Below are 14,293 nucleotides of genomic sequence, written 5' to 3' on the forward strand. Positions count from 1 at the left end.
TGAAAGAGTTAAAGGTTCCTGGGACTCCACCATTTCATTTAATATTCACTATTTCATTTTATATTCTATTTAAAATTCATTAATATCACTTTAACATCTCTACTAATATTATAAGTGTCAACGTAAGTTTGTTTGTTACGCTTTCACGCAAAAACTACTAAACTGATCCTCATAAAACTTTGTACACATATTCTTGAAAGTGTTAGAAGTAATATAGGATACTTTTTATCCCGACATTAAGCTCGGTTCCATTGGAAGAGCGGATGAGTGTTTGACGATATAACACCATAACTCCGACAAATTATAACCGATTTAAATAAATATTTTTGTACTATAGAGGTTATGGTATATGTGTTTAATATTGCCCAAACTGTGGTTGGAGATAGAGGACAGAACTACTAGTTAGTGTTATAGATTTATAAATATTTTTATTTGTTAAATAAAATAATTGACAGTAGAAAATTGAAGGTTAGATCAGCACATGTTAATATAACCTTGATATTGAATACTATAGAATGTCGGAATCGTCAGAAAATTTATTACAAAAGTAATAAACAAACTAGTTTATTTAGAAATTATCAAAAAACTTTGCAATTAAATTTTGTTTTTTTAAACTGTTGAATTTTTATTCACTTTGCTATCCACAATTGATCCGTTTGAAAATATTGGAAATAAATAACCCTAATTGATTATGATATTTGCTGCTAGCTGGCGTATAAGTCAAGAAGCGTGGATTATATGACATATACGTACGACGAATCCAAATTATTATTTTTGAATAGCGGAAACTACACAACCGTCTGACGTAAGCGTTACTTCCGACAGAAAAAATCTGAGTTACTCGCGCAATCACGCCTAAAGAAGTTTTACTTCAGTAATTTGGGGTGGTTATGATACATGTAAAGGTTCTGTAGTATGTTAAAACGAGCTCTTTGAGCAAAGCACAGATTATGTATTTTTTAAATCTACCTTGATAATTAACAATTTTGGGATTGTGAAAGTGGCTATTTTAAGAGGTATTATGTCCCGGGTCTATCTCAAATAAAGCTTTATTTTCTTCTTCTTTTTAAACACAAACAAGAGCATACAACATATTTATCAAGTAATATAGTATTTGAATTTATTTTATATATGGTATTTGATATGATATGTATGCAAAAAAAAAATGCATGAATTATTCTTTTAAACAAAGAATTTTAAATTCAGTTAAACAATTTAAAGCCAAGTTACTAAACAAACACAACAGAAAATGAGATGTCATATCAGGTTCATGATAGTAGTCAATAAAATATTATTATGATAAGTAAAATTACACCCGACGGCAGTGCGTCTTGACTAACAACTAATTTTCGTTAATTCAAATTTATTTCAATACTTTGCATCATAACTTAAGAAAGTAAATTATACCAATAACATCTACGGTTACCAGTATTTCATTTTAATAATAACATTGTCCTTTAAATTTTGTTGTTATTGTATTTATTACCCCACAAAAGTGGCAGAAAATTTGAAATTACAACACCTAAATATTATCAAAGAGTATAGAATTCATATGTTCGAAAATAATGGAATCCGAGACTACAAACAAGTTTAGTACCTATGTAGAAAAAAACATGAAGCAAGTAAAATAGTGCTTGTATACTCATTGAGCAGAGTTTAAAAAAAAAACGTGACAAAATACAATTTGCATGCACTATAGTTTAAATTAGCACACCAACCCGCATTGAAGTAGCTTGATTGATCTAAATAACTGACCGTTCAATTTAACTTGACGCGTAAACTTTTGGTACAGCTGTTCTTTCCAGTGTCTTGTCGCCATCAAATTTTTATTTTTACACAATTACACTATCAAAAAAGTTAAACTTAAAAGTAAAATAATTGCTTAAGTTCACGTATTTTGGGAAAAACACGAGCTTATTTCTTTCATTGGCATAAATTAATTTTTGAATTCAGGCAGACAAGAGTCTTAGTGAAAGAGTCCCGTTTTATCCTTTGGGTTCCGAGAGAAGTTTTAACTTCTACAATATTCATCAGAACATTTTACAAGTTCAACAATCTTGGCTAAATCGTAATCGCCTTACTGGACATAAATCAGATCCGGACTCCTGGGTTAATAGATCAGTCAGTCAGTCAGCTTTGCCTGTATAGATATACCAAGTTTAATTGACATTACTTAAAAAATCAGAAACTTTCATCCACTCCAACTTTTAATGGCTTGGGGTTGGAATATTTAAACACGCATTTCTTTATTTTTAATCGAAAACTTAAATCAAAGTTTCATGGATTTAACATGACAAATAAATTAATAAATTAAAGATTATAAAAACTTTCATCTGCCCTTTTACCCTCTTAGGGTTTTTCAGAAATACTTTCTTAGCGGATGCCTACGTTGTAATAACTATCTTTGTGCAAAACTTTTGCCCGATCCGTCAAGTGGTTAGAGCTGTGCGTTGATAGATCAGTTAGTCAGTCAGTCAGTCACTTTAGCCTTTTATATATATAGATTACCAGATGAATGAGATGACTAGTCGTTTTCTCTACAAACATAGAATAAGGGGTAAGATTAAATTTTTGAAAACCTTTTTATCTTGTTACGCCTAAGAAATATAACTTCTAACGCGTGTACATAAGTACACACACGTTTTTTGTTTAAAAACGACTAGTTGACAACTTGTCGGTAAAGTCCACAGAATTACTTGTTCATCCATGCTTATTTCTGCCGCAAAGCAGCATTGCAGTCATCAAGCAGTATCGCTGTGTTTCGGTCTAAAGGATGTGGTTGCCGGTGTAAACAGAGTCGTGAGCCTCACCTACGCCTCAGATTGATAGACACGCAATTGAAGGTGGCACTTCACAGGATGTATCCCTGTCATATCCTGCAAAGTGTACTGTAGGCTATAGGCTTGACCCATCAATTATTACTCCAGCGCCCAGTTTAATAAAGTTATTAATTGACTTATTAAAATCTATTGTTTCTGTTGAAGAGCATCCTTCGCTTACTTTGCTTAGGCCATGGAAATGCCTTTTATTGCTGGATTAAAAGATGTTTCAAATAATTTGTTATATGAGCTAATAAGAAACAGTTGGATTTAAATACCGACACTGCCATGTTATTTATACGTAGGTATAAAGTAAACGTATTTTAACAAATTTTTAACCTAAACAACAAGGTGACAAAAAAATAGCATAATTAAAATAAAACAGTCATAGAAGTTATTTAACATTTTTATTTTTGTGTATTTTTATTAGCATTTTACAATAACTTAGAGACCACAGGTCTTACAATTACTTTAACTTAGACATTTAAAAGTGACAATTGAAATTATCAATAAGAAAAAATGCAATTTTTACTTAAAACAACAATATTTGGTAATAATTCTACTAACATTTTTATAAAAATGAAGACGCTTACGGTGTAAGTAATAATCATATGTACTACCTACTTTGGGAGGACTTTTACCAGCGATTTGTCAACACATCTTTATTGATAATCAATTGAGACCTATCATAACTAAACAAAATTATGATTTTGTCCTTAAATAGTCCGTAAGCAACCGGCTGACAATACGTCTAGCAGGTCACTTTAGATGTAGGTAGGTACGTAATATTGTTATTTATCACAAAAAATTATCCTAAGTTAGACGTTGATGAGCGCCTTCTAAAACGAAGGGTGTAACTTACTGTTATGTAAGTACTTTTTTTTTTGTTAATTTTTGCCTTTATTTAAATCATACTCGGTAAAATACTCGTAAATTCTTAAGCGCTAAGAAATAAGTACCGAATTATAATTTTTTTTAATGCACTTGGAATGAGATTAAACTTTTCCAACTACATTTCTTACGATAAAAACTACGTCTATATAAAATGCACATTTAGGTATGACTTATAAGATCATGCTGATCATGGGTGTTTCCTCCGTTGTTATTAAAACAAGACCATAGATTATAAAAATTGAACTTAGAGTAAATAACAATTCTTACAGCTGTTGAACTGTGGTCCTTGACACAGAAATTTTTATTGAGTCTGGGACATCTTAAGGATCTTTCCGCACGGTTTTCGATACAAATGTATTCTAATAATCATGCCATTGCTGCTAATAACTGATATATTAATCCCAAACCTAGCTAGCTAGATATCGATTAATCTATATTGTGTATCTATGGTGTTGAATATTGAATGAACTAAAAGTGGAAGGGAAAATTCTTAACTTCTTTGAGATACAAAATAGAGTAAATACTAAAATACCATGATAAACATAATAATATGAATCGAACTTAAAAACGTCAAAGTTCTGACTAGACAATCACACACACATGCAAAAATTTAAGGCCACTTTTCAGTCTCGAGCCTTCTCGAATCGCACTATGAAGTTTCGTCAACTTTATTGTCACTTCACGCTTATGGCGTCACGTCAACATAATTTTCGTCCGAAAATAGCGACGCTTTCTTCAGTCCACTTTCCATTCAATTGAAGCACAGTTTAATAAATGTCTCGTGCGTTATTTTATTATAACCCCTGTACTCCTTTGGTATTCCACAGGAAGGAATATGTGCATCAACTTCTCTATCTGGCCACGGCACAGTGGGCAGCGTTCGCATCTGAAATAAAACAAAACAAAACAATATAATAAAATCATGATTATTATATATATGATGATTTATTATGATAATTGGTCGAGCGGTTTATTTGGTGTACTCAGAATGGTGAATATTACTAAAAACTATTTAAAAGGCAGAGATCACTGATTGTTACTTTTCAGATGCTACCAGTCTGCCACTTAAGGGTGTATGTATCTTGATAACTTATTTATCATATTTGTTGTAGGTAAATTATTGCGGCTAAATTGCAGAAATATTGCCACTAAATTCTTTACTCTTAACAATCTTGGAGATAATCAGAGAACATATATATATAATCGAGCTGGTTTATCAAAACATTAATTAACTTTATTCAGACAGGCGGAAAGGCTAAAATAACGTCGGTTATTATCAGCTTATCACATCATATGACATTAATAAATCTATCCAAGATCTTTAGAACGAAGAGTACCTATCTTGATTATTATTACATTAAGAGCACAAATTTACGAAATAATAATCTTCGATCTTATTACGATGGATTGAGGCACCGCCCGTCCTCGATGACAGGAGATGCCACGCGAGGTCAGTGTATTTATCAAATAATCGATTTGATGTACTAAGTAGGAACGTTTGAGGTAGTGGTAAAGTTTTTTGTGAGATGGTCCCGGGAAGGCTATTGCCATGCTTATGTCTGGCGCAAAGTAGTAATGGTGTGTCCCGATCTGGAGGTCGTGGTTGCCTGAGTATTTACAGATACATGAGGCTTAACACCTACGTCTCAGGTTGACGGACACAGCGTCATTTTGTAGGTCATGTAACTTGCATTGAGTTGCTCTGTTGGCTATTTTACCGTCAGGTTGGCCATGATGTTATGGGCACTAAGATAACTGATGAATATTTTTTATGAATAATATACATAAATACTTATAATATATAGATAAACACCCAGACACTGAAAAACATTCACGTTCATCACACAAATATTGTCCAGTTGTGGGAATCGAACCCACGGCCTTGGACTCAGAAAGCAGGGTCGCTGCCACTGCGCCAATCGGCCGTCGATAGATAAAGTGTAGCTGTATCTATCCGCACTGTGCCAGCGTGGTGGACTACGGCCCTGACCCTTCTCATTATGGGAGGTGACCTGTGTAATGGACCGGTAATGGTTTGATATGATGATGGCGTATAGTGGACTTACCGTGGCGCACACAGATCGCAGCAGACGACGTGCCTGCACGGCAGGAACAGTGTGTCCATCGGTGCGTCCATACAGACGCGGCACGCAAGCGACTCGCTCCCCGCAACCCCGCCGCCTGCGTGGCCCACGCACCCGCGCGACCCAGACCTGGACCGCGATCGGGACTCCTGCAGACAAAAATAATCATTTTTCAAATCCGAAATAATCATATTATTATCGTCCACTAATCCGCACTGCAAGACTAGCATAGCCAGGTGACAATTTCCTCCCCGGGAAATGGATAAAATTGTATCTTCTTCCAATGTTTTTTTTGTCTCCTGCCCGTGCTAGCCCTGCTGGGCCAGCGTGGTGGACTACGGTCTCAACGCTTCTCATTGTTGGAGGATTTCCCTGTAGTCGCCGGTAATGGGTTGATTTGATTATTCATATAATAACTAATAATATCATATCATAAAAGCATATATTTATTTGGCCGACTGCTTTCTGAGTCCAAAGCCGTAGGTTCGATTCCCAAAACTGGTAAATGGTTGTGTGATGAACATGAATGTTTTTCAGTGTCTGGGTGTTTATATGTATATTATTCATAAAAATATTCATCAGTCATCTGAGTACCCATAACACAAGCTACGCTTACTTTGGGGCTAGATGGCGATGTGTGTATTGTCGTAGTATATTTATTTACAAACTACTTCTGTACTTTTCACAGGTGCAGACTGCAAATTTTGACTAACTTATAAGTTATATCCATTCCTAGTAAGTCCATGTACAAGATTAACTGAGGAATCATATTACAGAGCATTCCTCTCGCAGACGTTATGCAGAATACCGATTTCACTAATTCATGTCAATTTCTCAAGTCTATGCGCGTGTCGGTCTTTTAACTTCAATAGGGTTGTCACAAGTATGTTTTGAATTCGCTTGTATGGGGAAAAAAATATGCTTCTCTTGATTTCATACTTTTACAGGGTGATTCCTTATGAAATATACTTATGCATCCTTCAATATTATTTCGTAATTACGTTACATTTTGTATATTGTAGCGAGTTAAAGGTACCAAGGACTTGTGCCGCTTGAGTCCAGTTCCCTGCAACTCGATTATCAAAAAGGCTAATTGTTATCCGAGCAAAATGTACGGTTGCCGCGGGATTCATAAAAAACCATAAAAGCGTGGACAAAGGCGCGAGGAACAGCGTAGTTGTAGCACAAAATTCAGAGTATGGATGCTGCTTGATGGAAACTCACCTCGTGTCCAGCCCCCGCGGCTGAGCGGCGTCGGGCGCGCGGCTCGTGTGAACCCCGAGCGTGCGCGTCGCGTCGGGCACGGTCGTGCACCTCGCGACATGTACGCCGGATGTCGAACACGTAGCGTCGGCCCAGCGTCGACGAGTCGTTGAATATTGACGCTATTGTACCCTGCAAGAAGAATAACAGTGTCAAGCTATCACCATTCCCTTAACACGGCTAGCATGGAAACATTTCCTGCACGGGGAAGACATTAAATATGAATCCTCTCCCACAGTTCTATTCACTCTCCGAGTATGGCCGGAACACGAATGGAATTAATATGCAAATAATATAAGAGTACTTTCAAACGGGGTTAAACTTTTCCTCTAATAATAAAGTAAACATTATATTAATAGTAGTATTTCTATTAGGTTTACAGTACATTTCGTATTTTGCGCCCTAGGATTGCTTTAGCAATAAATTCTCGAAATCAAGTATTTCGGTTGAATTGATATACCTATCCATTCAAAATGGCTGTACACGAGACGCGATGAGTACAAGCGAGGCCCAGGCGTCGTGGCCTGCTAACCACGTCCATAACGACTCTAACATAGTTATTTCAAACATAGGTAGGTACCGAGTGTTCAAAAGTTCTTTGCTGTGGCCCCTCATTAATGTTCATAATTATGAAAAGATTATAACATGTCTAGATTATTTATAATCTAACACCTAATAAAGATTTTATAGATGTAAAGACAATTTGTTATAGGACGAAGCAGTTTAATTGCTGCATTAAAATTAAACTATAAGTGAAATGAATAAAACCTTTACATCAACGCGACGTATAAATGTGTCTATAAAGCTAGGTATTATAAAACTAACATTTTCCTGTTCAAACATTATTAAGTACGTTCTAAAACTACTAAAGGTCAACCTACTACGTTGCAAATTTAAAAAAAGTTGCGTTTAGATCCGTAGTGTGACCACGAGATCGATGGGAAAACCTCTTAGGTTTATTTTCATAACCCAAAAAAAATAAAATTATTTTATTTCCTTGCTGGTTCTTAAAAAGGCTTTTTTTCTACGATTTGTACAGCATTACACTTTCCGTTTCATGATCTAAATTTATTTTCTAGCTTTTAAAAGTCAAAGCTTATGAATAAAGAACCTTGGGAAGTTCGAAACAAGTCGGTAATACTTCCTTCGAAACACATCATAAGTTCTTAAACAACGAGTTCAATATACCTATCAACTCCGCATTACCAGAAGATTTGCGAACTTTATTACAATATATATGAGTCCACATATCTACAAGTAAATGATCGTTTTTATTATATAAATCGTGACACACCCTCCGCCATGAATAAGTAATGATTTTGTTTGTTAATTAAGTCTGGAGCAAAGTCCAAGTTACTGTTTGTTCAACTTTGATTTTATTCAAATTGCTTCTACAAATATGTATGTTCGTAAAATTTTAATAGACGTAGGCTGACCAATGAATTGAAAGGTATTATTAAATTTGCAATTTAATCTTCTTTATAAGAGGATTGGTTTTAATTACGTATTTTCTAAACTGCTTAGCAAGTAGTTAAGATACCAATAAGTATTTAAGCACCACGACTCCGTAAGTGGTTTTAAATAGTTAAGTAGGTTTAAAATAGTTTTAAAACTAAACTAAACTGTTTGCATCCTCTTTGGTATATAACGGCGACGGACATTATTATAACAACGTGGATACTTGGGTTATTTAGTCTTATGTATTTACATATTTTAATGTGCATTAAAAGTATAAAGTTTCATTTGAGAAGTGCTTTAAAATAGTAAATAACTACTAAGTTACAGTATATATTATGATTTTCTATCATGATTCATGACGTTGGAATAAAGAAGTATCTATAGAATGAGATTTATAGTTAGTAGGTATTTCGTGTGAAGTATACCTTTATTTATAATTTCATATGCATCGCTCAATACTTAAATAACAAACATTTTCCGTGAATCCAATGTATGCATTGACTAGCGGTTGCTTGCATCTTTGTCTACGTTTTATATTTCGTTTTATAAAAATCCCACGGAAATCATTAGTTTTCCCGGGATAAAAAATATCTATAGCCATACATAGGAAATGATAAATCCTGTTTAATTTACGCGAAATAAAGTATAGTTTGTCCGTCTGCAAGACGCAATCCATCCCTGTGTGATATTTCGACAAGGTCGGTGAAGTCGTCGAGCCGAACATAGGTAAAAAAAAACCAAATTTACTCTTTCGCATTTAAGTATAACTTTACTTAACCTATTCAGTACTTAGATAATTTTAACTAAAACCAACCTTAAGATCTCTGATGAACTGTTCAGTGACATCGGTCCTAACTGTTTCGCAGCAATAGAAGGCGTGTTTCTCAGTGACAGCGCGGTAAAGCGCGGCCGCTTGACCGGAAGTCGCCATTTTGACGTACAAAGTTGCCTCGTGGCCCTCATTGGTGACATAGGAGAGTTGGAATATCCTACGTTGAGGTTGAGCGCGATGAATCGCAGTGTAAGGAATACTGTAAAAGAAAATATAAAACTGAATTGATTTTAATTTTAATAAAGTACATATAGGCTTAGGTGATAGTCTAGTGATTAAGACATCGGACTTCTTTAGGGGCCCGAGTTCGCTCCACCATAGCTCTACCTTTAGAGTTATGTGCATTTTGCAAATAATTTTCCCTTGGTTTTAAAGTGAAGTGATCGAGGAAAACTGCACGCCTGAAATTCTCCACGATGTAGCCGTGAATTGAAGTCAACTAAACCGTACTTGGCGAGTGTCGTGGACTACGGCCTGAGGACAGTAGCCAGAGACAGAGGACGCGTGCTCTGCAGTGTGTCGGTAATAGGTTGATAATGATGACGATAAAAAAGTCTACATTTTTACTAATTTTACAACGCAACGAATTTGGAAAATCCCTAATTCCCTATCCCTATCCCTACTAATATTATAAATGTCAATGTAAGTTTGTTTGTTACGCTTTCACGCAAAAACCACTTAACCGATCCTCATGAAACTTAGTAAACATATTCCTGGAAGTGCTAGAAGTAATATAGGATACTTTTTATCCCGACATTAAGCTCGGTTCCTTTGGGAGAGGGGGTGAAAGTGTTTGACGATTTTACACCATAACTCCGACAAATTATAACCGATTTAAATACTTATTTTTGTACTATAGAGGTTATAATATGTGTTTAATTTTGCCCCAACTTTGTGAAGATTGATGAATGTGGTTGGAGATAGAGAACAGAACTCCTCATGACAGCAGCAAATCTCTCATTTAAGGCTTAGTGATACTGAATACTTAATTTTTTTAGAACTACGACTAAATTGAATGCCATATCAAAAACAAAATCAAACGCAGACGAAGTCGCGGGCAACAGCTAGTCAACTTATAAGATTAAGAAAATATAATATTACTGTGACGAAGCCACCGTTGCAGATAACCGTTAAGTCGATTTTAGAGATCAACTTTTTAACAGCTAACTTTAGCCTAAGTCGTAAAAAATCTAAATTTTCTTTGCTGACTAATTCGATTGGGATGTTCAGGACAACTTTTCCAGTGGTGCTTATTTTTTCAACTATCTACGCGACGTTTTAAGTTGACATGCATATCCATTTGTAGCCAACCTTACAAGTTCCAATTACGATTTGAAAATGTAATTATTTAAATTTTTAATCCTAAGTCTTAATAAAATCAACTAAACACTTAAGTATTCTAATCATATTCAATAATATATTTTTTACAGTGTAAGTAACGTGGTCTCAAGTCATTTAGCACATCTAGATGTGCGATAGCACTTTATTTGCTCGTGATAAGATAGACTAGTTGACAGGCTCAGCTGAGCAAACCTCAGTAGGTAAACAAAACCGCGCAAATAAACGCTAATGCAAAAATAGTTTTGCGCAAATTACCAATGTTGTTGAAAATAATATGCAAATGTATAATTACAACAAACAGTTTCTTTGTTATTAACTTATATGCAACTTAGTAAATAAAATTATTTGCAAACTAGTTACGTGTTTTTGCCCCTAAATAATACATATACATATAATTTACCTAACCTATATATCAATTAGAAATGCATTTAGAACCTAACTAAAAAGAATATCACCAAACACAAGTGTTTCTGATCTGGATAATGGAAGTTATAAACATAAAACTTTACATAATATAAATAATAGACAAAACTATTCAAATTCCTGCAGTCGGGTGATCGCATATAGTAATTAATAGGCTGGTAAATACCTATTTAATCCAAAACGGTAAAACAAAAGAACGTAATGTAGGATATACAAAAAATTATAGTAAGATAAGACGCATATAGATATCCTAGATTAAGATAATGACGTCAATGACGCCTGAGAACACTTTGTTCAAAACAAAGGTACTAAGTCCGTCACAAAATAAATGGATTATTTTTACTTTATAAAACCTTATCGTTATCTAAAGTACAGATCTAATTCCTACTTGACCTCATATAAGCAGTCTGTAAACCTTCATGTAATAATATTTACATGTAGGTATGTATCCACTTATATTCTCTTATATGCTTTGTTCTTAGGTGATTTTATGCTCTGTTTCTCTAAGTTGTTGTTAATTTAAGAAGCTCGATGTTAAAAACAGTTCTTCTGGAGATCAGTAATTTTAAAGACCTTTTATTACATGGAAAACTAGATTTACCATTATGCCAGGTTAGAATTAGGGTTTAAAGCAGTTTGAAATTGTTGCAATTTTGAGAAACGATGAAAACTCGTCTTTCATTACGGGCAAACCGAAATTAGGAGATCCGTAGTATGAGCAGTGATATCCGATATAGCTCAATGAGTTGTCAAGCCAAAGTGGGAATAGGTGGGGCTTAGTGCGGAGAAAAATAGACGTTGGCGACGTGATTTTATAAAATTCGCAGGGAGCCGGCTGGTTCAGGCGACACTAGATCGTTTAATTTGGAAATCCCTCTAAAGAATCATAATTATAAAAAATCAAGAGACTTATTACCTTTGTTTCTCCACACCGATGTCATGTTCTCCATTACAAGCTGGTCTGTACACTACGATTCCATGAGGTCCCACACCAACACACGTGCTTAATCTGCAACCACAGCCGCCTCCGCTTTGTCCCGAAGCTAAACATCCTACTGTCGCTCCACCATCTATCTCCTGGTCGTCCCTTGCTCTTGGCTCTTCAACTTGTCTATGGTATGATAAATGGCTATACAGATTATAGGCATTATTGCTTTGTGTGACCGGTTTGCAAAAGAACAGTTCCTCTCCAAAAGATTCAAGTTTTGATATTTCTTTTAATAATCTGTATTCGGCTTGTGAAGCACGCATGCCAGCTATTTGATTGTGATATTCAATAATCTTCTCCATATGGTCATCTGGTTTTTCGCCCTACAACAAACAAGTAACGTTTATTATCTTTATTCAAATACACAGTATATACTGTACATATACTGTACATAATATGTACAGTAGGTATATTTTGTGTTGCAGACTTCATGGACATTCAATCGACCTCTGTTAAACATACATCAGGCCGCAAATATAGAGGAAAATGTGTAGTTTAATTTCATGCAGAATGCAGAATATGATAAACTAGGTAAGCCTCAGGTCTATCTTACAAGTGTTTTAAGTTAAAGCTTAAGGTGGAGGCACAATTTTTTTAAATAATGATTTAAGGCTCGGTTGTCATAGACTCAATTAACTTGCCATTAGATAATTTAATATTTTTAATGAAAATATTACGCATTACACACATTTTTGTAAAAGTGTTTAAAACTAACCTGTGGGCCGATTTTGTGGCACTCCGCGTACACGTGTGAGGGGACATCGGGATCGCAATCGCCTGTTTCCGCTTGAGCAATGTAGGCTATAATCCTGTGGGCCACTTCTTGATCAGCCACAACCAATCTCCCTTCAATAAGGTCTAATTTCGCGTGGAGATAGAATTGGTGTCGAGTGGGCTCGTTTATGAGCAGATGCGGTGGGACCCAGAATTTGACACGCAAGTCCAGACGCCGGCTTGGAAAGCGATGTGGGTCTAAGTGGTTGCGAAGATTAACCCATCTTCCTGGGCCAGACCCTGAACAGACTCGGAGGCCGAAGTAATCGGCTTCTGCTCCTATTTCTAGCTTCTCACATACCTGAAAAAGAGTTTATATTATAAATAACATTGATTAGATAGCAATATTTTTTATTTGGCCTTTGTGTGTTACAAAAACATAATAACATTCTTGATTAGTCCCACAATTTAGGTCTAGACAACCTTACCGAAAGCTATAATTATTGTCAGACTTTTCAGAATTCGAGCACCATTAGTATAAATTATATGTTATTGCTGAACCTAAATTGTTAGAGTTCCTCAGGAGCTTGCTTGGCCTCTATTTAGCAAGATTTCCATCGATTCCAACGTGAAAATACTATACAGAACTGTTCGACATTTTATTTATAAGGATTCCTGACTATAGATTTCATTATCATGTAAATATCAAGGCAATCCAGCTCTTTAGGAAAACCGAGATAGTGAAAAGACTTAAAAGCCTTTCATCATCAATGATCTAAGCCTTGAGATAAGGTAAAATGTTGTAAAAGTGTAGGTGCGAGTATAAGTTCATTTAGTCACTTGTTTCTCCGATAGATACATATGGGAATAGAAAAAAAATAATTTACATAACGATAAAACTTCGAAGAAATCTTTTTAAAAAAGGTACTGAATCCTTTGAAGACGTACGACTCTCACTTAAAGACTATTTTAATATAGCATTTGGTGGTTCTCGGCCGCGTGCAAATTACTGGTATTATATAAATATAAGAATAAATCAAAATCTGTAATTACTTTGCGTTGTCTGTCATTACTAGCAATTAGAGTTTAGACCTTAGTTTGGCAACATAATTTTCGTTGGTGAAAGTGGATTAATCTCCTATAAAAATATACATCAATTTTGCAACGGGTTTCTTTCTCTTCTTGGTGTTATCTATTGGCAGCAGCCTGCTACTTTGTGCTTTTAATAGCATATTGCAAAATAACTGCTTCATTTGGGACGCTAATACCTACTTCTCCTTCAAAGTTTCGCTCTACTGGCTATCACTATAAAGTAAAAACAGAATTATGCTCTTACTCAACACTTTAGTTTATTTAAATTTACGCACGTTTGTTAATTGCAGAATCAACATTAAGGGTAAAAATATGGGTAGGGTTCCTCTTATTTACACGAAAAATTGTCTGAAGAAACCATTGGATGTTAAAACTCCTGATGTGT

The 14,293-nt window shown here is 35.1% G+C and overlaps 1 protein-coding gene across 1 annotated transcript in view; it reads right to left on the bottom strand.

The window, feature by feature from the left end:
- Positions 1-3,209: 3,209 nt before the first annotated feature.
- LOC120624255 (E3 ubiquitin-protein ligase MYLIP) overlaps positions 3,210-14,293 on the bottom strand; it is a 30,928-nt gene continuing 19,844 nt past the window's right edge. The window contains exons 2-7 of the mRNA XM_039890705.1: positions 12,818-13,177; positions 12,031-12,425; positions 9,333-9,549; positions 7,022-7,192; positions 5,780-5,946; positions 3,210-4,599 (exon numbers count right to left, since the gene is read on the bottom strand). Of these exons, the coding sequence (XP_039746639.1) occupies positions 4,500-4,599; positions 5,780-5,946; positions 7,022-7,192; positions 9,333-9,549; positions 12,031-12,425; positions 12,818-13,177 (1,410 nt within the window). The 3' untranslated portion in view covers positions 3,210-4,499. The remainder of the gene's footprint in view (positions 4,600-5,779; positions 5,947-7,021; positions 7,193-9,332; positions 9,550-12,030; positions 12,426-12,817; positions 13,178-14,293) is intronic.

The sequence above is a fragment of the Pararge aegeria genome, chromosome 1 (assembly GCF_905163445.1).
Source record: "Pararge aegeria chromosome 1, ilParAegt1.1, whole genome shotgun sequence".
In the NCBI taxonomy this organism is placed as follows: domain Eukaryota; kingdom Metazoa; phylum Arthropoda; class Insecta; order Lepidoptera; family Nymphalidae; genus Pararge; species Pararge aegeria.